The sequence below is a fragment of the Argentina silus genome (assembly GCF_951799395.1).
Source record: "Argentina silus genome assembly, chromosome: 5".
Classification (NCBI taxonomy): domain Eukaryota; kingdom Metazoa; phylum Chordata; class Actinopteri; order Argentiniformes; family Argentinidae; genus Argentina; species Argentina silus.
In genome coordinates this window covers 10,316,116-10,333,488 of record NC_139659.1, presented here as the reverse complement: position 1 = coordinate 10,333,488, position 17,373 = coordinate 10,316,116, and the positions used below count along the sequence as shown (strand labels likewise).

Below are 17,373 nucleotides of genomic sequence, written 5' to 3'. Positions count from 1 at the left end.
ACTAGAGTTCCTCACCCTACCTTGTCACAACACGCGCTATGCTGTGTTATGTTATACAGTGTGTACACACCTGTATGTATGCTGTAAGCTATGAATCCTGTTCGTTGATGTGAGATGCCTAAGGCTGAAACATATTGTACTACAGTGTGTGTGCTGTTTATCAGACTCCGAGTGCCTTAGGCAACTCTTCATTGATTTTTCTCTTCTGTACCTTTTCTTTCACTTCAGGGTCTTCCAGCTGTCCCTCTTTCATTTGTAAGTTATTCTAAGTCTGTTCATCTCATCACATCCATATCTCTGATACGCTATTTCATTACTTTCCTTTACTTTCCTTTATTGATTCCACATGGTAGCAAAATACAGTCAAATACAGTGGGCATTTACAACTATAAAATGCATAATACACATATTTAAAACACATGGATATAAAAAGCACAGAGAAATATGATACACAAATTTGGCAATACAAATGGCTATTGTCCGTTAATGAGTGTGCAGGTGATAATGTATGATACATACAATACATTTAGCCAAAATGTTTAGTGCTACTATTTATAACTATCACCACCATTGCATTTGTCATTTACAGTACGAATAGTTTGTAAAAATGTCTGCTTTGTTGTGTCATTCAGAAACAGGACAATGTTGGTGCAGCCCTGCAAGTGTTCGTAGACTCACACACCCCACTCAGGACTGAGGTCAGTGCTGTAGTCATAACCTCAACATACTGTTGATTTGCATTATCCAATACTCATCTATTGACTCATATTGTCTGATTGACTGCAGCTGTATGAATGTGAACTCACATCTCTCTCTCTCTGTGCAGTATAATCGGCCAGTGATGGACCTGCCTATGCTGGACCAGGGCACAGAGATCTTTAAGACCCTCCACTACCTCAGTAACCTGATCCAAAGCCTCAAGAACCCCCTGGGCACCAGGGACAACCCCGCCCGCATTTGCAGGGACCTCCACAGCTGTGAACAGAGGATGAACGATGGTGAGGAAAGTGTGTGTGTGTGTGTGTGTGTGTGTGTGTGCATGCGTGCATGTGTGTGTTAGCGAGACTAAGAATGAGTATATTAACTGACTCTCTTCTCTTGTAGGCACTTATTGGATCGACCCAAACCTGGGCTGCTCCTCAGATACGATAGAGGTCTCCTGCAACTTTACTGGAGGAGGGCAGACCTGCCTGAAACCAGTCACAGTGTCCAAGGTACTGTATTGATGAAACCACTCCCAGTGTACATCCAGTCAAATTAGATACATTGAATAAAAACACACTATGAAGAGAACTAGTGAGTAAAAATGTAAACGCTTCCGAAACCTTGAACCTCCTGTCTTGATTTTTTGAGCAGCTGGAGATTAGTGTTGGCCGTGTCCAAATGAACTTCCTGCACCTCCTGAGCTCGGAAGCAGTCCAGCATGTGGTCATCCACTGCCTGAACGTCCCCATCTGGAGGATCTCTGAGTCCCAGCCACCGTCCCAGGGTGCCGTGGGCTTCAGGGCGTGGAGTGGGGAGATGATCGAGGCGGGTGGAGAGTTGGAGCCCCATGTTATTGAGGACTCCTGCTGGGTATGACCGCCATGTTCTCTCAGTAGAGTACAGCCTCTAAGCCTCCTTTTATGGCATCTACCATATGAAGGAATGACTGAGTAATATATAATCCATTTCATATTCAGACTTATTTCAGCAAATCAAACACTCTCTTTGGTCTTTACAATTTTTTTTTACATTTGAGTTATTTAGCAGACGCTTTTATCCAAAGTACAAAGTACATTTGTCTGAAGTAGGTGAATCAATTATACATCACAGTCACTTTCAGCCTTTAAGTAGTTCTGCTGTTTGATGTTTCAGATGAAAGATGGACGCTGGCACCAGACCCATTTTTTGTTCCGCTCCCAGGAGCCAAACCTGCTCCCTGTGGTCAACATCTATAACTTACCCAAGACCGCGCCCGGATCACACTACCACCTGGAGGTTGGACCTGTGTGTTTCCTATAAGGGTGTGTGTGTGCGTGCGTGTGTGTGTGTGTGTGTGTGTGTGTGTGTGTGTGTGTGTGTGTGTGTGTGTGTGTGTGTGTGTGCGCTGTGTGTGCAGGGACAGACCCTCATCCCTGAACTCCCGTGCAGTTGTGGTGAATGGAGCAGTCCCATCCCACCCTCAAGCACTGTCCAAGAGGGACCCTCATCCCCCCACACACACACCCCCACCTCACCCCGCCAACCTCTCATTAGACTGCTGAAACAGAGGGAGGACAATCGGGGGGGGGCTGGGGGACACCGAGGAGGGAAAGAAGAGCTTAGGCGGAATGGGGGAGTTCTCGCACTAATGGCTCCCCAAGAAGGCGATACATTCTTTTTGCTCTTCAGGAAGGATTTCATCCCAAACCAAGCTATGGATGTCCGCTTGGAGAAAAGGCTCTATGCCACACGATCTCTCTGGAACAATTTTAATTTAAGGGACATCCAGGCCAAGTCAATACTGCCAAATCCCCTCCCTCGGACATTATAGTAACTTATTATACTGCTTGTATGTTTTGAATACCAAGGAACAGCATTCTGTCAAAGAGAAGAATTAAAGTAATTGGGAACAATTAAATGTACATATATATATGCTTATTCCTTAACTTTTATACATGTATATCTTATGTAAAGAAATAATCTTCAAGTGCAATAGAAAATGAGAAGATAATTTTATATGCCAGACTTGTTGGATAATGTTAAAGGCTATTCAGGGGTGCTGTTTTATCTGTGCCTTTGGTGCTTGTCACCACTCCTCTCCCATGTGAATCTGGACAGGGGAACTGTGCATCCGTCTTTTTCCATTTGCATGAAGCACATGCGCACCTACTAAAGCCAGGGGACATTACATACAGTATGTCTCTCAGTCTCCACCCCACAGGGAAAACCAGTGGCAACCAGTCAGCTTAGATTAAAGAGGCATCAGACCTTCTCAGGCCAAGTATGATTATTGTCTTCAGTCTTCACACATTGTTACACTGCTCAGAGGTGATCTGTACAATAGGGTAGTGATCATTATACGGGGGTGTTCAAACCTCCTTGAATCTGAGTTGACTAGATGCCACTGGTGAGCCTGGGGAACAGCAGTCATACAGGCAGAAGAGCTGGAGCTCACTCTCTTTCAGGTGAGGAGTGTAAGTGGTGTAGGATGAAGTCAACCAGATCCTACTGGCCTATAGTTTAGAGCTTTCCTTCCCAGTTTAAAGTTAGGATTTCAGGAGGGTATGCTGATCCTAGATCTGTGCCTAGGGGAAACTTCTACACTGTGGCAGTGCCCTCCCTTGCCCCTGGCAGACAGGAACAGATCTCACCCGTTCCCCAGAGGGAAGCTGAGCCACAGAGGGAGTGGGTTCAGCAGAGGGGTCAGAGAAGAGCTCTATTTCCAAACCCTCTCTTCTCTCACACGGTGCTACCTAACCAACCTGAGGTTCTTACCTGGTGCTCTAATTACAGGTTTATTACACCACTCTGCCAGATAAATCAATTACCGACACTGCCATAACACACACAAACACGTTCATACTCCCACACAACCTAAATACACATACACATCGGCCTACCACCCAAAGTACACTCACATTACTACGTCACCCAAAGATCCAAATAGACTGAAACCTCTGTGATACATTAATCAATTAAAAAACAATTCTTCTACATAATTCTGAGAAAAACGCAATTCACAGAGGTGCCGATTCTAAGGGAATAATATTAGAGAGATTGAATATGATGAAAAAATTGTCAGATTCTTCGTTTTTGTATGAAAAATGACAGGGTTATAAGTATTCTTTATAATGGCTATTTCTGGTCCTCTGTACAAATCCCCCACAGCTGTAAGTAATATAGAAACACAACTAGTGAAGATAGTTTTATTAGAAGGTTTTTCGTTATTGTTGAACACAAGTGTGTATAATTATGCAAGCCTTGTTGTATACAGTGGATCCCCTCTTGCTAATTTAATGTTATTTAAATGTTGTAAACGTGGTTGCCGACCGAGCAAGGTTCTCTTTGTCTAAGCAATAGTTATTTTCTCTGATAACTTTATGTATCAGTTAGCCCAACTGGTCTTGGAGTTTATAGATTTTTATTTTATGTGTAAATTTGGGGCTCCAGAGAACAAATTTATTGCAATGTTTATTGTCTTTATTTTTTTATTTTTCGTTTATTATTTTACTTTTTTTTTCTCTATGATAATCAACATGTACTGTACCAGAACTATGTTCTATGCTATAACTTGTGTTTTAAAGAAAATTATGTCAATATGTGAAAGTTCTGTTTTTGTAAATCAGTTTCAAACGATAAACGATCTAAGAATACCTCACATTTTTACACATGACTGGGCGCTAAAGATTCTCTGGTTTCTATCTACATGAAGAAAAAAAAGCCTTTCCTATCAGGAAATATCAGCAAAGTAACTCATGCATCACAAAGCAAGACCAGCGCTGGTGACTTCATACATGTGTCTGTTTCCCTTGGATTTTTCAATGTTCAATAAATATTTTGAATCTGGGTTTGGACCATTGGTTTGAACACTTGCATACCCAATAAAAAGATTTTCTACATTCTTCAGTGTTCCTATTTCTCCACTAGGGGTCACCATTGTCATGTTTAAAGGGCCATCAAGGTCCTCCTAGTTGATGTCCTGCAGAACCAGTGAATCCATTATAATTAAGCAGTGCAGTACAGTCTCTTCTTGTTACCATGATGGCTCTAACGATGCAACAGTTAATGGTTAATAGTTTATGGTTAAATTCTGAGAGCACATGTAATCCAGCCAATGTCATTGACTACCCTGTCCCCACTGATACTTCTACTGTTACTATAGCACGGCATGGAGAGGCCAAACACTAGTAGAACAGTGAGACCATGAGTGAGACCACTGAGGGAGAGGACATTAGTACACTACTCAAACGTAATGTAGAACATTATGAACAGTAAAGCCCTACTGATTCATCATCATCTCTTATAAAGCCAAAGGCAAATCACAGGCATTAATGTTGCATTCTCTTCATGATCAAGCGACACTGTGATGCATGGAATGATTTGAGGATGACAGAAAGAATAGTAAGAATTCATAATATCAGGGCTGTCAAGCTGCACAGAACATCCTATGGGTGAGCTGAAGGACTATGTGTTCCATCAGATAGGCCTATGTATGTTGATCAGGATTATATTAGTTGCACAGCCCCATATACAGTGGGCTATGAATAACAACAGAGAATAGGAGGCTTAATTTCAGAAGATCTATAATAGTTAACAGATAAAGATTGGTTAGATATTCATGCAATATGAATGTGGGTGTGGGGGATGCACTAAGCATTTGGTATTAGGAAACAATCTATAAACACATAGGAGTCGACAGTATCTTGGAGGTTCAGTATGAGAAAATGCCACTGTGGTTGCATTTCAAGCCAGGTAAGCCAGCTTTTCTCTGGCCTAAAACAATGGGTTTAAAGCACAAGTTAATAGTGAGTGTCAAGGGGATGTTTACATGCAGTTCACATATTATTATAATATATATATATATTATATTATATATATAAAACCGGAATGTATTGATTCTTGTTGACTTTTTTTGAATGGCACATGTTTACATTTTGAGACTCAAAATTCCAAATATGGACCTCCCCTAATGTAACTGCACCAATCATCGACATATGTTTATTTGTTATGACCAATCGTTGTGTTAGTGCCACTGCGCGCTCGTTTGGGTTCCACCCTACAATTTCCAACATTGCACAGGTGATGACGTTATACATATCAAAATGGCGGTAGTAACGACAGCTTTGAATTTTGTACCTACGTTCTAAGGTTCATATTGAGATTTGCCCATAATAATGTGATACTAAGTAAAAGAAAACACTGTACTCTAAACTAGTAACTATATCATGATGGATTCCATCTCAGGGGATGACCAGACGCTTCCCGTTGACATAAATGGAAGGTAAGCAACTTCTAGCTAGCTTGCTTGCTAGCCAAACCACTCTACTTTGAGTTCAAATGTGTTTAAAAGTTAGCAAGTTAGTTGCTGTGTGGTATATTTTGTCAGGAAAATGAGTACTGTACAGGCTACACTAGCTAGTTAGCTAGTCACGTCGTCGTCTAGCTTAGTACTAACGGTGGCCAGATTTTGGGTAGTTGCTAGCTAGCGTGCTAACTCGAGTTGTCGTTGGGTTTGTGTCAGTCGGTGTTGATGTCATCCCACTGCATGTGTGGCATGTGTTGCTAGCTTCCTCGTTCAGCTGGTACTGTGTGGTAGAAAAACATAAACAACCCCAGATAGTTGACGTTTCAGATGACAGTGTCTTGCCCAACGTTAGCTACCTACAGTTTGACTAACTTTATATACGTTATTATCAAATATACTGATACTGAACATATAGTGTCGTTCTGTAATCTGTTTACATACCGGTATTATTGTTGCAAGCTAGCTGACATTACACAGCTTCTAATTATGCGTCCTGTGATATTTTTAAACTCCACGGGTGACCTGCAATGCATGAGTGACTCGCTCTCTGTCACAAGACATTACATCTGGCTAGCTATGTCAACCTTTCTTCTCTGTCGTATTGTTGGGGAGGGCTTGGAAAGCGGAAACGGACGAGCGTTCAGTAATAGCTAGTCTTGGTTAGCCTGCTTTTAGAACGGAATTCAGAAACAGCTTCTTCTCGTTGTGCTAACGGATAATGTGTCTTTCTGTTTGCTCGCCAAGAAGAGGGTCTGATATTGGTAGGTGACTGACTCCCAAATGTATCCTAATACTAGGCTCTAGCTTGATTATTAGCCTAACCCTAGTTAGATAGCCAAACTGTCACTCTGTGTAGTAGTTTACTTATACGTTAGAAAGTATCAGCTGTAGTTCCCCGTGCATTGTTTGATGTTGTAGCCCACTAATAAATAAGTGATTTTGGGGGTACGATGTGTTAACCCGGTCATCCAGGTGGCAAGCCACCGCAGTAATTCAAGACGTAAGCGATATCAGTGGTGGTGTGAATTACTTAATTCTGAAACCTGACTCCATTTACTCTGCAATAAAACAGCACTGTTTATCACTGATACCTGTTAAAACTATTGTTAAACTTCATGCGATATTATGCTTTGTCTAGCCTAACTGCAGTGAATTTAAAAATTACATTCGCAATGATTAGGAAAACGTGAAAAGAGGAAGTTGATGTTTGCTTCTCTGTTAAGTTGATGACTGAAGTCATTTGTCAAGTCACAGTTTGCCTCTCTTCACACTTATAGTAGACATTTGTGTGTGATATCTGGGCAGAGGCCAGGCTGGGGAAACATCAGCTGCAGGACAGTGCCAGGAGGAGGATGAGGGGAAGGAAGTCATACAGAGCTGGGCATATTATTAGAGCCAAGAGTCAAGGCAGTTGATGCCGAAGTAAACAGTGAACAGGGAGAGAAAGGCACAGTCAGACTCACCGAGTTAAAATCATGCTATTTATGGAGCTTCCTTAGGGGCTGGGGAACAGGCGAGTGTGAGTAATGCATAAACATCAAAAGCATTTTCCCTTTGTGCATTTCAAAACCGGGTAGCCTATTTGATTACAGAACATTGCCTCGGACTGTGTCAGAGAGAAGGGTGTTTTATGGCTTTGCTTGTGATATTGATTAATACCTCACCATGTTTCATCTTCAAATGTTCATAACCTGCATGCATTCCCCTAACCGATTAATTTTGTCTTTAGTTGCAGTATGTCCAGACTGCCAGATTCCATAGATGTTGGAGATTTTTCCATGGACAACATGACAGGTACAGTCTGTCGTTCCGTGCGCGCACACACACACACACACACACACGCACGCGCATTGTTTCCCATGTGTGCTAATTAATTGCCTCTTGCTGCGTTACTGTGACTGCATTACACAGTGTGTTGTCAACAGAGAGAAAGAGGCGGAGAGAGAAAGGCTAATTAACATCATCTATCTATGTATTTTTCATTATGCTCTTGTTAAGTCAAATACAGTTTGAAACCAAATAGGCCTGAAGCAGATAGGGTAGACAATGACAAAGAGCTATTGTAAACAATTGATTTACTGACTCCAGGTGAGATTCTGACATTTTAGCTAGCAGATCCGGGAACACACAGCAGTGACACACATTGCACTCTGTCTGGCTCAGCTGTAAATCCCCTTGGTAACCAGATACCTGAGCCAATTATAGCAGTCTCTGCAGGCTCACTAGTGGGTGACACGGCACCAGCATGACTTTGGACAGGGTTTCCTCTAGGGCTCAGGGGACAGCATTGGTGTGTATAACGGAGTCATTGTGAACATGACGTTGAACATGACCAGTGGACATCAGGGCTATGAGTTTGACAAGAAAATAAACTGCTACAAGAACGAAAAATAATTGGTCTCGTGGTGAGCAGTCAGTCGCACTGTGAAGCAGTTGTTACTGTAGTTGAAAAATGTGCTGTTCATTTATTTAGAATGTTATATGAGCGGTTCAGTGGATGGTTCACTGACCTCAGCAGGTCTAAACAGGGCAGCTCTCCCAACATCTCTCCTCTCTGATTCCTCTGTAGAGACATGATGTCTGCAGCACCGTGCGTGAAACATCACAGTGATTTACTCTGTATGTGTGTCACGGATGTCTGTGTGTTCTTCACCACCACCATGGTTTACTGGGGTTTTCACAGAGCACTGTAGTAGCCAATGTCACGATAGAAAAGTATACCATCATTAAGTGTTCTGAAATGAACAGAATGTCAGAATGTGAAATAAACAAACTCATGAATCCTCTTTTTTTACAGCACCCTCGTTCCCAGATAAGATGTCTCCTGTCAAAGCTTTCACCTTGAAAGACTATGAGAATGTAAGTCGTTTTTAAATGCAAAAGCTGAGGGTTCAACATCTATATACACTGAGCTCAAATCCCTTTTTATGGAGCAGTCTAATCTATGTACAGATATGTTCTGGCTTACCATACAAGATTTCCAAACATAGATGAATCTTCTAAAGAATGCATGCATGCAGCCACGCTGATCCCAGCACCAGCGGCAGTATATTATGCTTTTAATAAACCTTATTCTCTGTCTGGACAAACTGGGGAGAATAACCATACATGGAAATTTACTGTACAAGTATGGGGGAGTGAGAGAAGCTTGAAGGCTGCATTTCAGTGGTATGCTCATGTTTCTCCCTATGCTGGCTGGCTGATTAGAAGTTTGCAGAGTAGTCCAGACTCCAGCCTCCCCCAGCCCCAGATGTGTGTTGTTACAGGCCCGCAGCACAATGATGCACAGTCTGCCGAACGCCCTCACTCCCTCTCCCCTTCCCCCTAACCACAAGCACTCAAACAGGGCTTACAGTACTGTGCTAGCTCCCTCTCTCTCCCGCCCTCCCTCCACTGAAGCATGGCAAATAACTGCCTTTTCTCCAGGGTTAGATGCTCAGCTGCTCTCTGTTATTTTGACCTCATTTATTTGTACTAGCCTTGTTATCTACTATAAAAGTCACTGAAATAAACGGTAGTCTGTCTACCACAGATGAATCAAATGCTTCTTTAAGTGTCATTTTATGTCCAATAAATCTTTCCTTTCCACTCAAAATGAGAGTTTATATAAGTCTCTGTTTCTGCTTTGTCCACAGCAAATTACAGTTTTGAAAAAGGAGAACTTCAACCTGAAGCTGCGCATTTACTTCATGGAGGAGCACATGCAGCACAAATATGACTCCACAGAGGACGTTTACAAAACGGTTTGTGTTCATTGTGTATATGTTTATTGTGTGTATCTTCCCTGTTCTGTCATTCACACCCTTTTGTGTCATAATGTCATATGTGACTCCGTTCTTCCTAATGAGGATGTGACAGTAAGAATGACCTCCATACAACAGGGCTTTGTTCAACCCTGATCTCACAACCATGATCTCACAGCAGACCCAGCCTCACAGCTGCTTAGAGCCGCACATCACCACATTGTGTTGGTATTTCTTGTATGTCTTTGATCATTAGTGTTTGAGCACCAATTCACTGAATGTGTTTCATTGTAGCTACACGCATCCCAAACTATGCAATATGAGAATGGAAAAGCATGAGAATGAATCAGGCTTTGACTCTATTTGACTTGATTGTCCAATGGCCACAGAACATTGAGCTGAAAGTGGAGGCGGAGTCTATGAAGAGAGAGCTGGCAGAGAAGCAGGATCTACTGGTGTCGGCATCGTGAGTACAGCCCACTGATGCCGTCAGTCACTCTGCACAGACACTGTCTTTTAACCTTCGTTAAAAAGACGTCTTTTAACCTTCACTTATCACTTACGTCACCACTTAGTTCATCAGTAGTTCTGATTGTCATTCAAATGTGGTCGTTATTGACAGTTACATTTTTAAAAAATATTTTTGACTCTATCAAACATCCCTGTGTCATCATCGGTCAGTATCCCTAAGCATGGACAGGCAGTCAGAAGTCATCACTGACAGTTTGCGTGTTACATGTGTGTTCTGCCAGAAAAGCATTGGAGAGTCTGGCTGTTAGAGAGTCGAGTGACGCACTGCGTGCGAGGGAGCGCGCCCAGAGAGAGACAGACGCTCTCAGAGACAAACTCAACAAGAGGATCGCTGATCTGGAGCAGGTGAGCACTTGGCTACAGCAGGAGCTAGGATAATAGTCATTAGTGTCCCTGCCAAGCTAGTAATCCATTGTAAAATTTGTCCAGCAAGCATTGTAAATCTATACATATGAGACATGGAATCAATGTATGTTGAACTGATTGGAGAGGTGATAATAAAGAGGCGTGGTATCGGAGGTTTAGCGTTCCCCTCTGCTCCTTCTTGTCAGGGTCTGAGAACTGCCGAGGAGGAGGTAGAGAAAATGGCCACCATAGCAGAGCAGGAGAAGCTGCGGAACATTGACATGGAGAAGCAGCTCCTGGCCCTCGACCCGTCTGGCACCTTCACCCCTGTCCCGACCCCTGTCCACGACCTGCAGCAGGCTGTACAGGAGAAGAACAGGTAGGATCAGGAGGCAATGCCAGCCCACTCTGGAGATACTTTCATTAACTCACTAACTGCCAAAGAATTTCGGAAGACTCACCACCTAGAGTTCCAAGTGTTTTATGTGGTATTTACCTCGCAACAATACTTAGATTGGCTACAAAATTAAGCATCATAATTTATGAATTTTTGGTGAATAAAGTCACTCTAGAATTGGCACTCTAGAATGTTGACAATTTGGGCGACTTCATTCACCCTTGGCACTAAATGAGTTAAGCCTAGTACTTTTGTGACATCCCAATGACAAGTATGTGTATTCGTTCATCTATTTATTTAACTTGAGTAACTGAGAATGCTTCTTGAAACCAAGAAAATATGATATTATGATGGTGCTAATGTGCCTGTCCTGTGTTCTCTTCAGCATCATAGAGCAGCTGAGAATATCAGTGAAGAACCAGGAAGCTGTGATTCAACAGCTACAGAAGAACAGCAGAGACCAGACAGATGCACCAACCACTGACCACATCAGACAACTCTCTGCTCTCATTGGCCAAAAAGATGAGGAACTTCAGGTACTGTAGGATTCCTATCATTTGTGGTTGCGAGTAGAGGACCATGTAAGCTATTTTCTCTGTGTGCCTTTGTAGAAATGGAAGAAACCTCACTCTCCCATTCCAAAAAACAGAATCCTAACTTGAGATCTATGTGTAACTCACAGGGATAGAACAGTTATATCTCTATAGTTTTGCTCACACTCCATTGATATCTGTGTGTCTGACTGACAGTCTAATATGAAAGTCAGTCAAATCACGTGCACAGATCTCAAGTTGGATTCGTCCCTCAGTAATTTACAGTAGGAGTACTTCTGGTGTATTCTTTTTTTAAACAAACCACTCTGGTCTGATGATGTGTGTGTTTGTTCTGCCGCCTTACAGGTCCTGAGGGAGCAGCTGGGCAGAGAGAAGGGCAGGACTGAGAGGGACCGTGAGGTTGGTCTGGCTTTACTCAATGTCTCTGTTGGTCTTAGAGTTCACACTGATGTCCATAGACAGCTTCTCGGGCGTCTCCAATTTGCTTCCGCTAAAGAGCGCTGCAGAACACTAAAACCATGTACCAAGACCGCTTCGATCGCTTGGTTTCACCGCAAAGTGCGTCTTCCCCAAACAACACAAACTTGGTGGTTCCGAGACATAAAGGAGAATTGCCTATTTATTTAGCTGATGCAAATGATAGAAAAACACGAGAAAAGTCATGAACCGGTTCATTAAACCGTTAGCATTTGGAGACACGCAGCAGGTTAAATTTGGCACGCCACTCTAGGCCTGTTGAGTGCTTAGATTATGATATCATAGACACTTTGGTTACAACTGATAGTGTGTCTACAACTGATAGTATGGCCATTTTATTTGTCAAAAATGATTATCCATTCCAACGTTCACAGTGAAATCCTCTTTGGCGAGGAAAATGGTCATATTCAATTATCCCCACACACTCACTGCTGGAGACCTGCCCTCCCCTCCGCCTGTACACTAAACTGAAACTTTGCTGAACAGAATTACCAACTTAGCGACCATGCCGCCAAAACGAAACATTAGCGCTTAGCAATGCTCTTTAGTGGAAGCAAATTGGAGCCCTAGGAGTCTGAGTGTTTGACCTGCATTCACTTATCTCCATGTGTTTGGGGTTATTGTACAGCTCCTTTATTTTCAGACGGGTCACAGTGCACCCTCCTTAGCTGTCCACTCATCTGTCTCCTGTGTTAATTTGTCAAGTCAGTCAAGTACACACACACACACACACACACACACACACACACACACACACAATGTGTCCTTCTATGCTGTGTGACACAAAACAGACACACTCTATCACTCAGGAAGGTTGCCTGTGGGTCTGAAGAGAGGAAATGCACTCTGGCATGTTTTCTGTGTTGGCTTTTTTTCTCAGTATGACTCCTCTTTTTGTGCTGTTGGTTTCTCTCTGTGTGTGTTTTCTGTTTTGTTGTGGAGAGCCAGGGGCTTTGAAGTTTATGTAAGATTTGTTTCATCAGAGGAAGCTGAATTCATTATTCCTAAGGGAAGAAGAGTTTTTAGATGATGATCTTCTTTCTACTCAATTCTACTTCTTTCTACTATTCAACAGCAAACAATCCTACCATATGTCATCACTGAAAGTACATTCAATGATCAATTTGTGTCTGATGGTTGTTGCATTGCTTAGTCAGTTGATTTGGCTCTTTGTGGCTCTATCAAGCCCTTTGTGTACTAATCTCCCAAATAAATATTTTATCTCTCACCTTGGGAGGCCTGTTTTCACCACACTCAGCGTAGCGTTGACCAACAGCACATGATCCAACTGACAAGCAAAGAGCATTTAATTTAAAGAGCAGATGGCTGCTGAGAGTCAAAACACCAGAGCTTTCTATTCCAGAGGGAAAAAAAGGCAAATCAGTCACTCGCTGAAGTGGCTATGGTGGGGCTTTTTGTGACGCAGCTTAAGCTTGATCTTATAAAGCATCAGGGTTTTTGCTCAGCTGTTGATGTATGATGTAAGATGTTGGGTTGCATGTTGATCACATTATGTTTACTGTTGCTGTAACTATGCACCACAGAGGCACACTCCTCGTTGACTAGACTTTCAACGGAAGCTGTCATACTGGCATTGTCCCCTCCTCTCTGGATAGTCTGGATGTCAGACATGTTGCCTTCCACAAATAACATGTGCATCCGGCTACCTGTCATTGGCTTCGATGTCTTATCGACGGAACGGGACAGACATGCATGCGCATGGATTTCAGAGATGGATTTTTATCATTATTCTCGAGTCTCCTCCCCTGATTATATTCTGAACCCCACCTACCTACTAACTCATGATTTGTCGGAAAAGTGTCTGTTTGTACAAGGAGATTTTTTTTTCTCAAACGCTTGATTCGTTCTAAACATTAACCTGGTTCGGATGGCTCGAGATGACTCTCTGGGCGCAGGTTACTGTGTTAATACTGGATTAACAGGCTGGTAGGAGTTCCTCTCTGGGTTATTTATGGGTAACTTGTGTTAAAACCCCTAACCTATTGAACTCAGGGCCATCAGGTTGTGGTCTGTCTGTCAGATTAGTGGGTTTATGTGAGGTAAATGAGGTGTGTGTGTGTGTGTGTGACTGACTGAGTGAAGGGGAAAGGGACAGACATGGCTTCACTGTACCCCCTGGGTTGTGAGATGAAGCAGCTGGAGGCAAGCAGAGATGACCAGACGAGACTCACTCTAATCTCAAAGCTGTTTTATAGGAGCACAGCCAAATAGACAGCGTGCTGGTTAGTGGTTACTACCACCACCGCACCCAAACCATCGCACCCAAACCATCCCCTCCAGCCTCCCAAGGTGTCACCTACAGTATGAGGGACCAACCTAGAGCCTGTCCTTGTCAGGGTGGGACAGAGGATGGGGGTCAGTGGGAATTACAGGGGCAGCAGCAGCAGCAGCCCTAACTCAGATGATCACTGTGGTCCCAGGGGATTTGGTCTGATTAAATGCGTGATGCAGAAGAGAGAGGGAGGAGGGATTATTAGAGGCTTAGGGCTCAGTCCTCCACTCCACTCCGTCACTGTGAGAGGCAGACCTAGTCGGCTGTGCCATGGCTGGCAGGCTGATGACAGCGGGACAGAGTTTGTTTGTGTGTGTGAGGCTCTATATGGAGCCTGTTTGATCTTGTTTGTGTGTGTTGGACTGTAGAGAGTGAACGGTGGGCACAATGAGGGACCCGTGCCGTTTGTGTGGGGTGCGTATGGTGGGAAGCCAGTGCCGCTGGATCTTCAGCTCCTCGGGGAAGAGGAAGCTGCAGGTGGTCCTCTCTTACGTACTGGGCTGGGAGCTGACGCGCGACGGCCGTGGAGAGTTCCTCTGTGGGAAGTGTGTTTTCCAGCTGGAGAAGGTGGTGCAGTGTGACTTGGCCATTGGGCGGCTCCAGGACGAGCACAATGCCCAGGTCCAGAAGCTACAGGCTGAGAAAGAGCACCTGGCCCAATGCATCGCCCACATCTACAAGCGCCACAACCCAGCCCCGGGGAGTGGGGATCGGGACAGCGCCGGCACTCCAAAGACTCCCATCAGGTCATTGGTAAGGGGAAGCCCTGAGGAACTTGGAGGTGGGGGTCATACCTCAGAGGGGCAGCAGAGGGAAGATAGTTGTCTGTCTGAGCGTCGTGTCAGGCGGTGTGCGAGTCTGGACATCCTGGGTGGTACAGTAGCAGTTCTAGGGCGCTCTGGCCCCAGGAGACAGACCATGACAGCCTTGGAGGAAGGCACTCTCAGGAACCCCGGTCTTCAGTCGGCACGCCATCGCTCTCAAAGCATGTACTTTGACCTGGTCAACCACAAGGGCACCCTCACCGGTGGCCTCAGGGGCCGTTCCTCCTCTCTTCAGTCCCTCCACTGTGTTCCCAAAACCCCCTCAGCATCTTCTGCCCCATCAGGCCCCTCATCACAGAGACAGCTCAGAGAACCAAAGTTGGGGGTTTTTAGAGTGAGCGGCCCCTCTAATGCAGCAGGCAAGGCTCAAAGCAGACCCCCGAGAGGCCGCTCCCCAAGCCAGCCCTCTGTGATCTCAGGACTGCTACAGCTGCTGCGCTCCATCCCCAGACGGCCAGTCCCAGCACCTCCTGCCAGCCGCATCCCTGTCCTGCTGAAGCCCAGTGCTGGACTCTGGCTCCCAGGCCGTCTCTCCCCTGGGGCCAGGCGCAGACAGAGAGAAGCAGAGTGGAAGTCTTTGCAGGACCTCACTGAGGAGTTTAACGATGATTACACACCTCTCAGAGCAGAGGTAGCTAGTCCTGTCACCTCAGCCCAAATCTCTGTAGAAGACCTGGAGGGAATGGAAATGTAGCATTTCACATAATTGTGATGATTTGTTGGTTTGAAAGCAGCTTTCTTTCAGCCCTCGTGTGCCAGTCGTTAAAGTACTTGTCCTTTGTTAAGCCTGACTAATCTTCCTGTATTGCATCCTTACTTTCAGGGTTTTACTGAGAAGCAGAGTGAAGTCAGCAGGTTGGAAACTACCAACAAGCAACTGAGTGAGGAACTGAACCAGACTAAGAGCACAAACCAGAACCTTGCTCAAACACTGGAGGATGTCCAAATCCAGAGCAAAGTAAGAGAGTGGGGAAGATCTTTGACTGTGATTCTCTTTGTTGTATATTTGGGGTTGTTGATTGCCTGACTTCTGGTGTCCTTTTACAGGCACTGTCTGGTACACTGGAGGAGAGAGAGAATGAGCTCATCTCTGAGAAGAAGAACGCTTTGAAACGAGACAGAACCATCCAGGGCCTCAGCCTGGTGCTGAAAGAAAAGGAAAAAGAGGTGGGATTTGATATGGTGTTTCACAGCATTTTTAAATATTATCAATGTCAACCATGATAACAGTGTGAAGATGAAGACATGCTGTTACGACTGCACCCTACTGCACAGACTGAGGTAATGGCCTTATGCAACATACTTGCACTGACCCACCTGTTTGTCTGTGTGTTATACAGATTGAAGAGCTGTGTCATGAGATTGAGGACAGGGATGAGGCTTTAGCCAAAGCCAGGGAGGCCGCACACAAAGCCCAACTCCAGAAATATCAGGCAAGCAAACATCTGCCACTGTTTACTTTTAACTTTACCTTGTGTGTGTGGGTGGGTGTGTTGGGTGTGTGCGTGCGTTTGTTTTTTCAGTCTAGCTGCCCTCTAAACACAGGTGTATTGATGTTGTCAGGGAGCTGAGGAGCACCAGTCTCTGCTGATGGAGAAGCAGGGGGAGCTGGCCCAGCTCCAGGGGGACCACCACTCCAAAGTGCTGGAGGCCCAGAAACTGCAGCGCTCCCTGGGCAGGAGGGAGCAGGAACTGGCTGACCTGCAGCAGGCCAAGGACCAGCTGGACCTGGAGCTGGACGACCTACAGCAGCAGAAGAAGAAGGGAGACAAAGCTCTCAACGTAAGGCTTGGCGGAGTAGTATGCATTTTGAGGTTCTTGGTAAAAGTTTGGATTTAGGCGAGCTTCAAGCAGGCATGTAATGCAACTACATGTAACATGTAATTATCATGTTAACACCTAATGTTTAGCGACACTTGCGCAAAAATAGTTATATTCTTAGTAGATAGTTTCATTTCTTTCTCACAGTCGGTGTTGTTGTTCTCCCCAGGACCTCCAGAACCAGCTGAAGAAGCTTGCTGGGGAGATTGGGGAGAGGGAGAGTGCTCTGGAGCAGCAGTACCAGGACCTACTGGACGAGACCAAGAGGAAGCTCCAGACCCATGAGGTCACCATCCAACGCCTCACCTGCAGCCTGACCGACAAGGAGCAGCAGCTACAGGTAGAAAATAGTAGCAGTTATACAACAACAGTTACACAAGCCAGAACTTTGGCTGTACT

At 44.5% G+C, this 17,373-nt stretch overlaps 2 protein-coding genes across 6 annotated transcripts in view; both read left to right on the top strand.

Moving 5' to 3' along the window:
* Positions 1-2,004, top strand: part of col27a1a (collagen, type XXVII, alpha 1a) — a gene marked incomplete at its 3' end in the record, with an annotated part of 73,522 nt that extends 71,518 nt beyond the window's left edge. Inside the window, exons 56-61 of the mRNA XM_083670007.1 lie at positions 229-255; positions 633-698; positions 827-998; positions 1,105-1,214; positions 1,357-1,575; positions 1,858-2,004. Coding sequence (XP_083526133.1) covers positions 229-255; positions 633-698; positions 827-998; positions 1,105-1,214; positions 1,357-1,575; positions 1,858-2,004 — 741 coding nt within the window. The remainder of the gene's footprint in view (positions 1-228; positions 256-632; positions 699-826; positions 999-1,104; positions 1,215-1,356; positions 1,576-1,857) is intronic.
* A 3,823-nt stretch (positions 2,005-5,827) lies between these two features.
* cdk5rap2 (CDK5 regulatory subunit associated protein 2) overlaps positions 5,828-17,373 on the top strand; it is a 30,180-nt gene continuing 18,634 nt past the window's right edge. For 4 of the 5 annotated variants that reach the window (XM_083670394.1, XM_083670392.1, XM_083670391.1 and 1 more), the window contains exons 1-14: positions 5,828-5,965; positions 7,719-7,783; positions 8,787-8,848; positions 9,625-9,732; positions 10,122-10,198; positions 10,485-10,608; positions 10,815-10,987; positions 11,391-11,541; positions 11,905-11,958; positions 15,977-16,111; positions 16,201-16,320; positions 16,494-16,586; positions 16,717-16,935; positions 17,144-17,314. In XM_083670394.1, the coding sequence (XP_083526520.1) occupies positions 5,910-5,965; positions 7,719-7,783; positions 8,787-8,848; positions 9,625-9,732; positions 10,122-10,198; positions 10,485-10,608; positions 10,815-10,987; positions 11,391-11,541; positions 11,905-11,958; positions 15,977-16,111; positions 16,201-16,320; positions 16,494-16,586; positions 16,717-16,935; positions 17,144-17,314 (1,608 nt within the window). In that variant the 5' untranslated portion in view covers positions 5,828-5,909. Of the gene's footprint in view, positions 5,966-6,666; positions 6,751-7,718; positions 7,784-8,786; positions 8,849-9,624; positions 9,733-10,121; positions 10,199-10,484; positions 10,609-10,814; positions 10,988-11,390; positions 11,542-11,904; positions 11,959-15,976; positions 16,112-16,200; positions 16,321-16,493; positions 16,587-16,716; positions 16,936-17,143; positions 17,315-17,373 lie in introns of those variants that run through there. The other variant, XM_083670393.1, reaches the window with a different exon arrangement.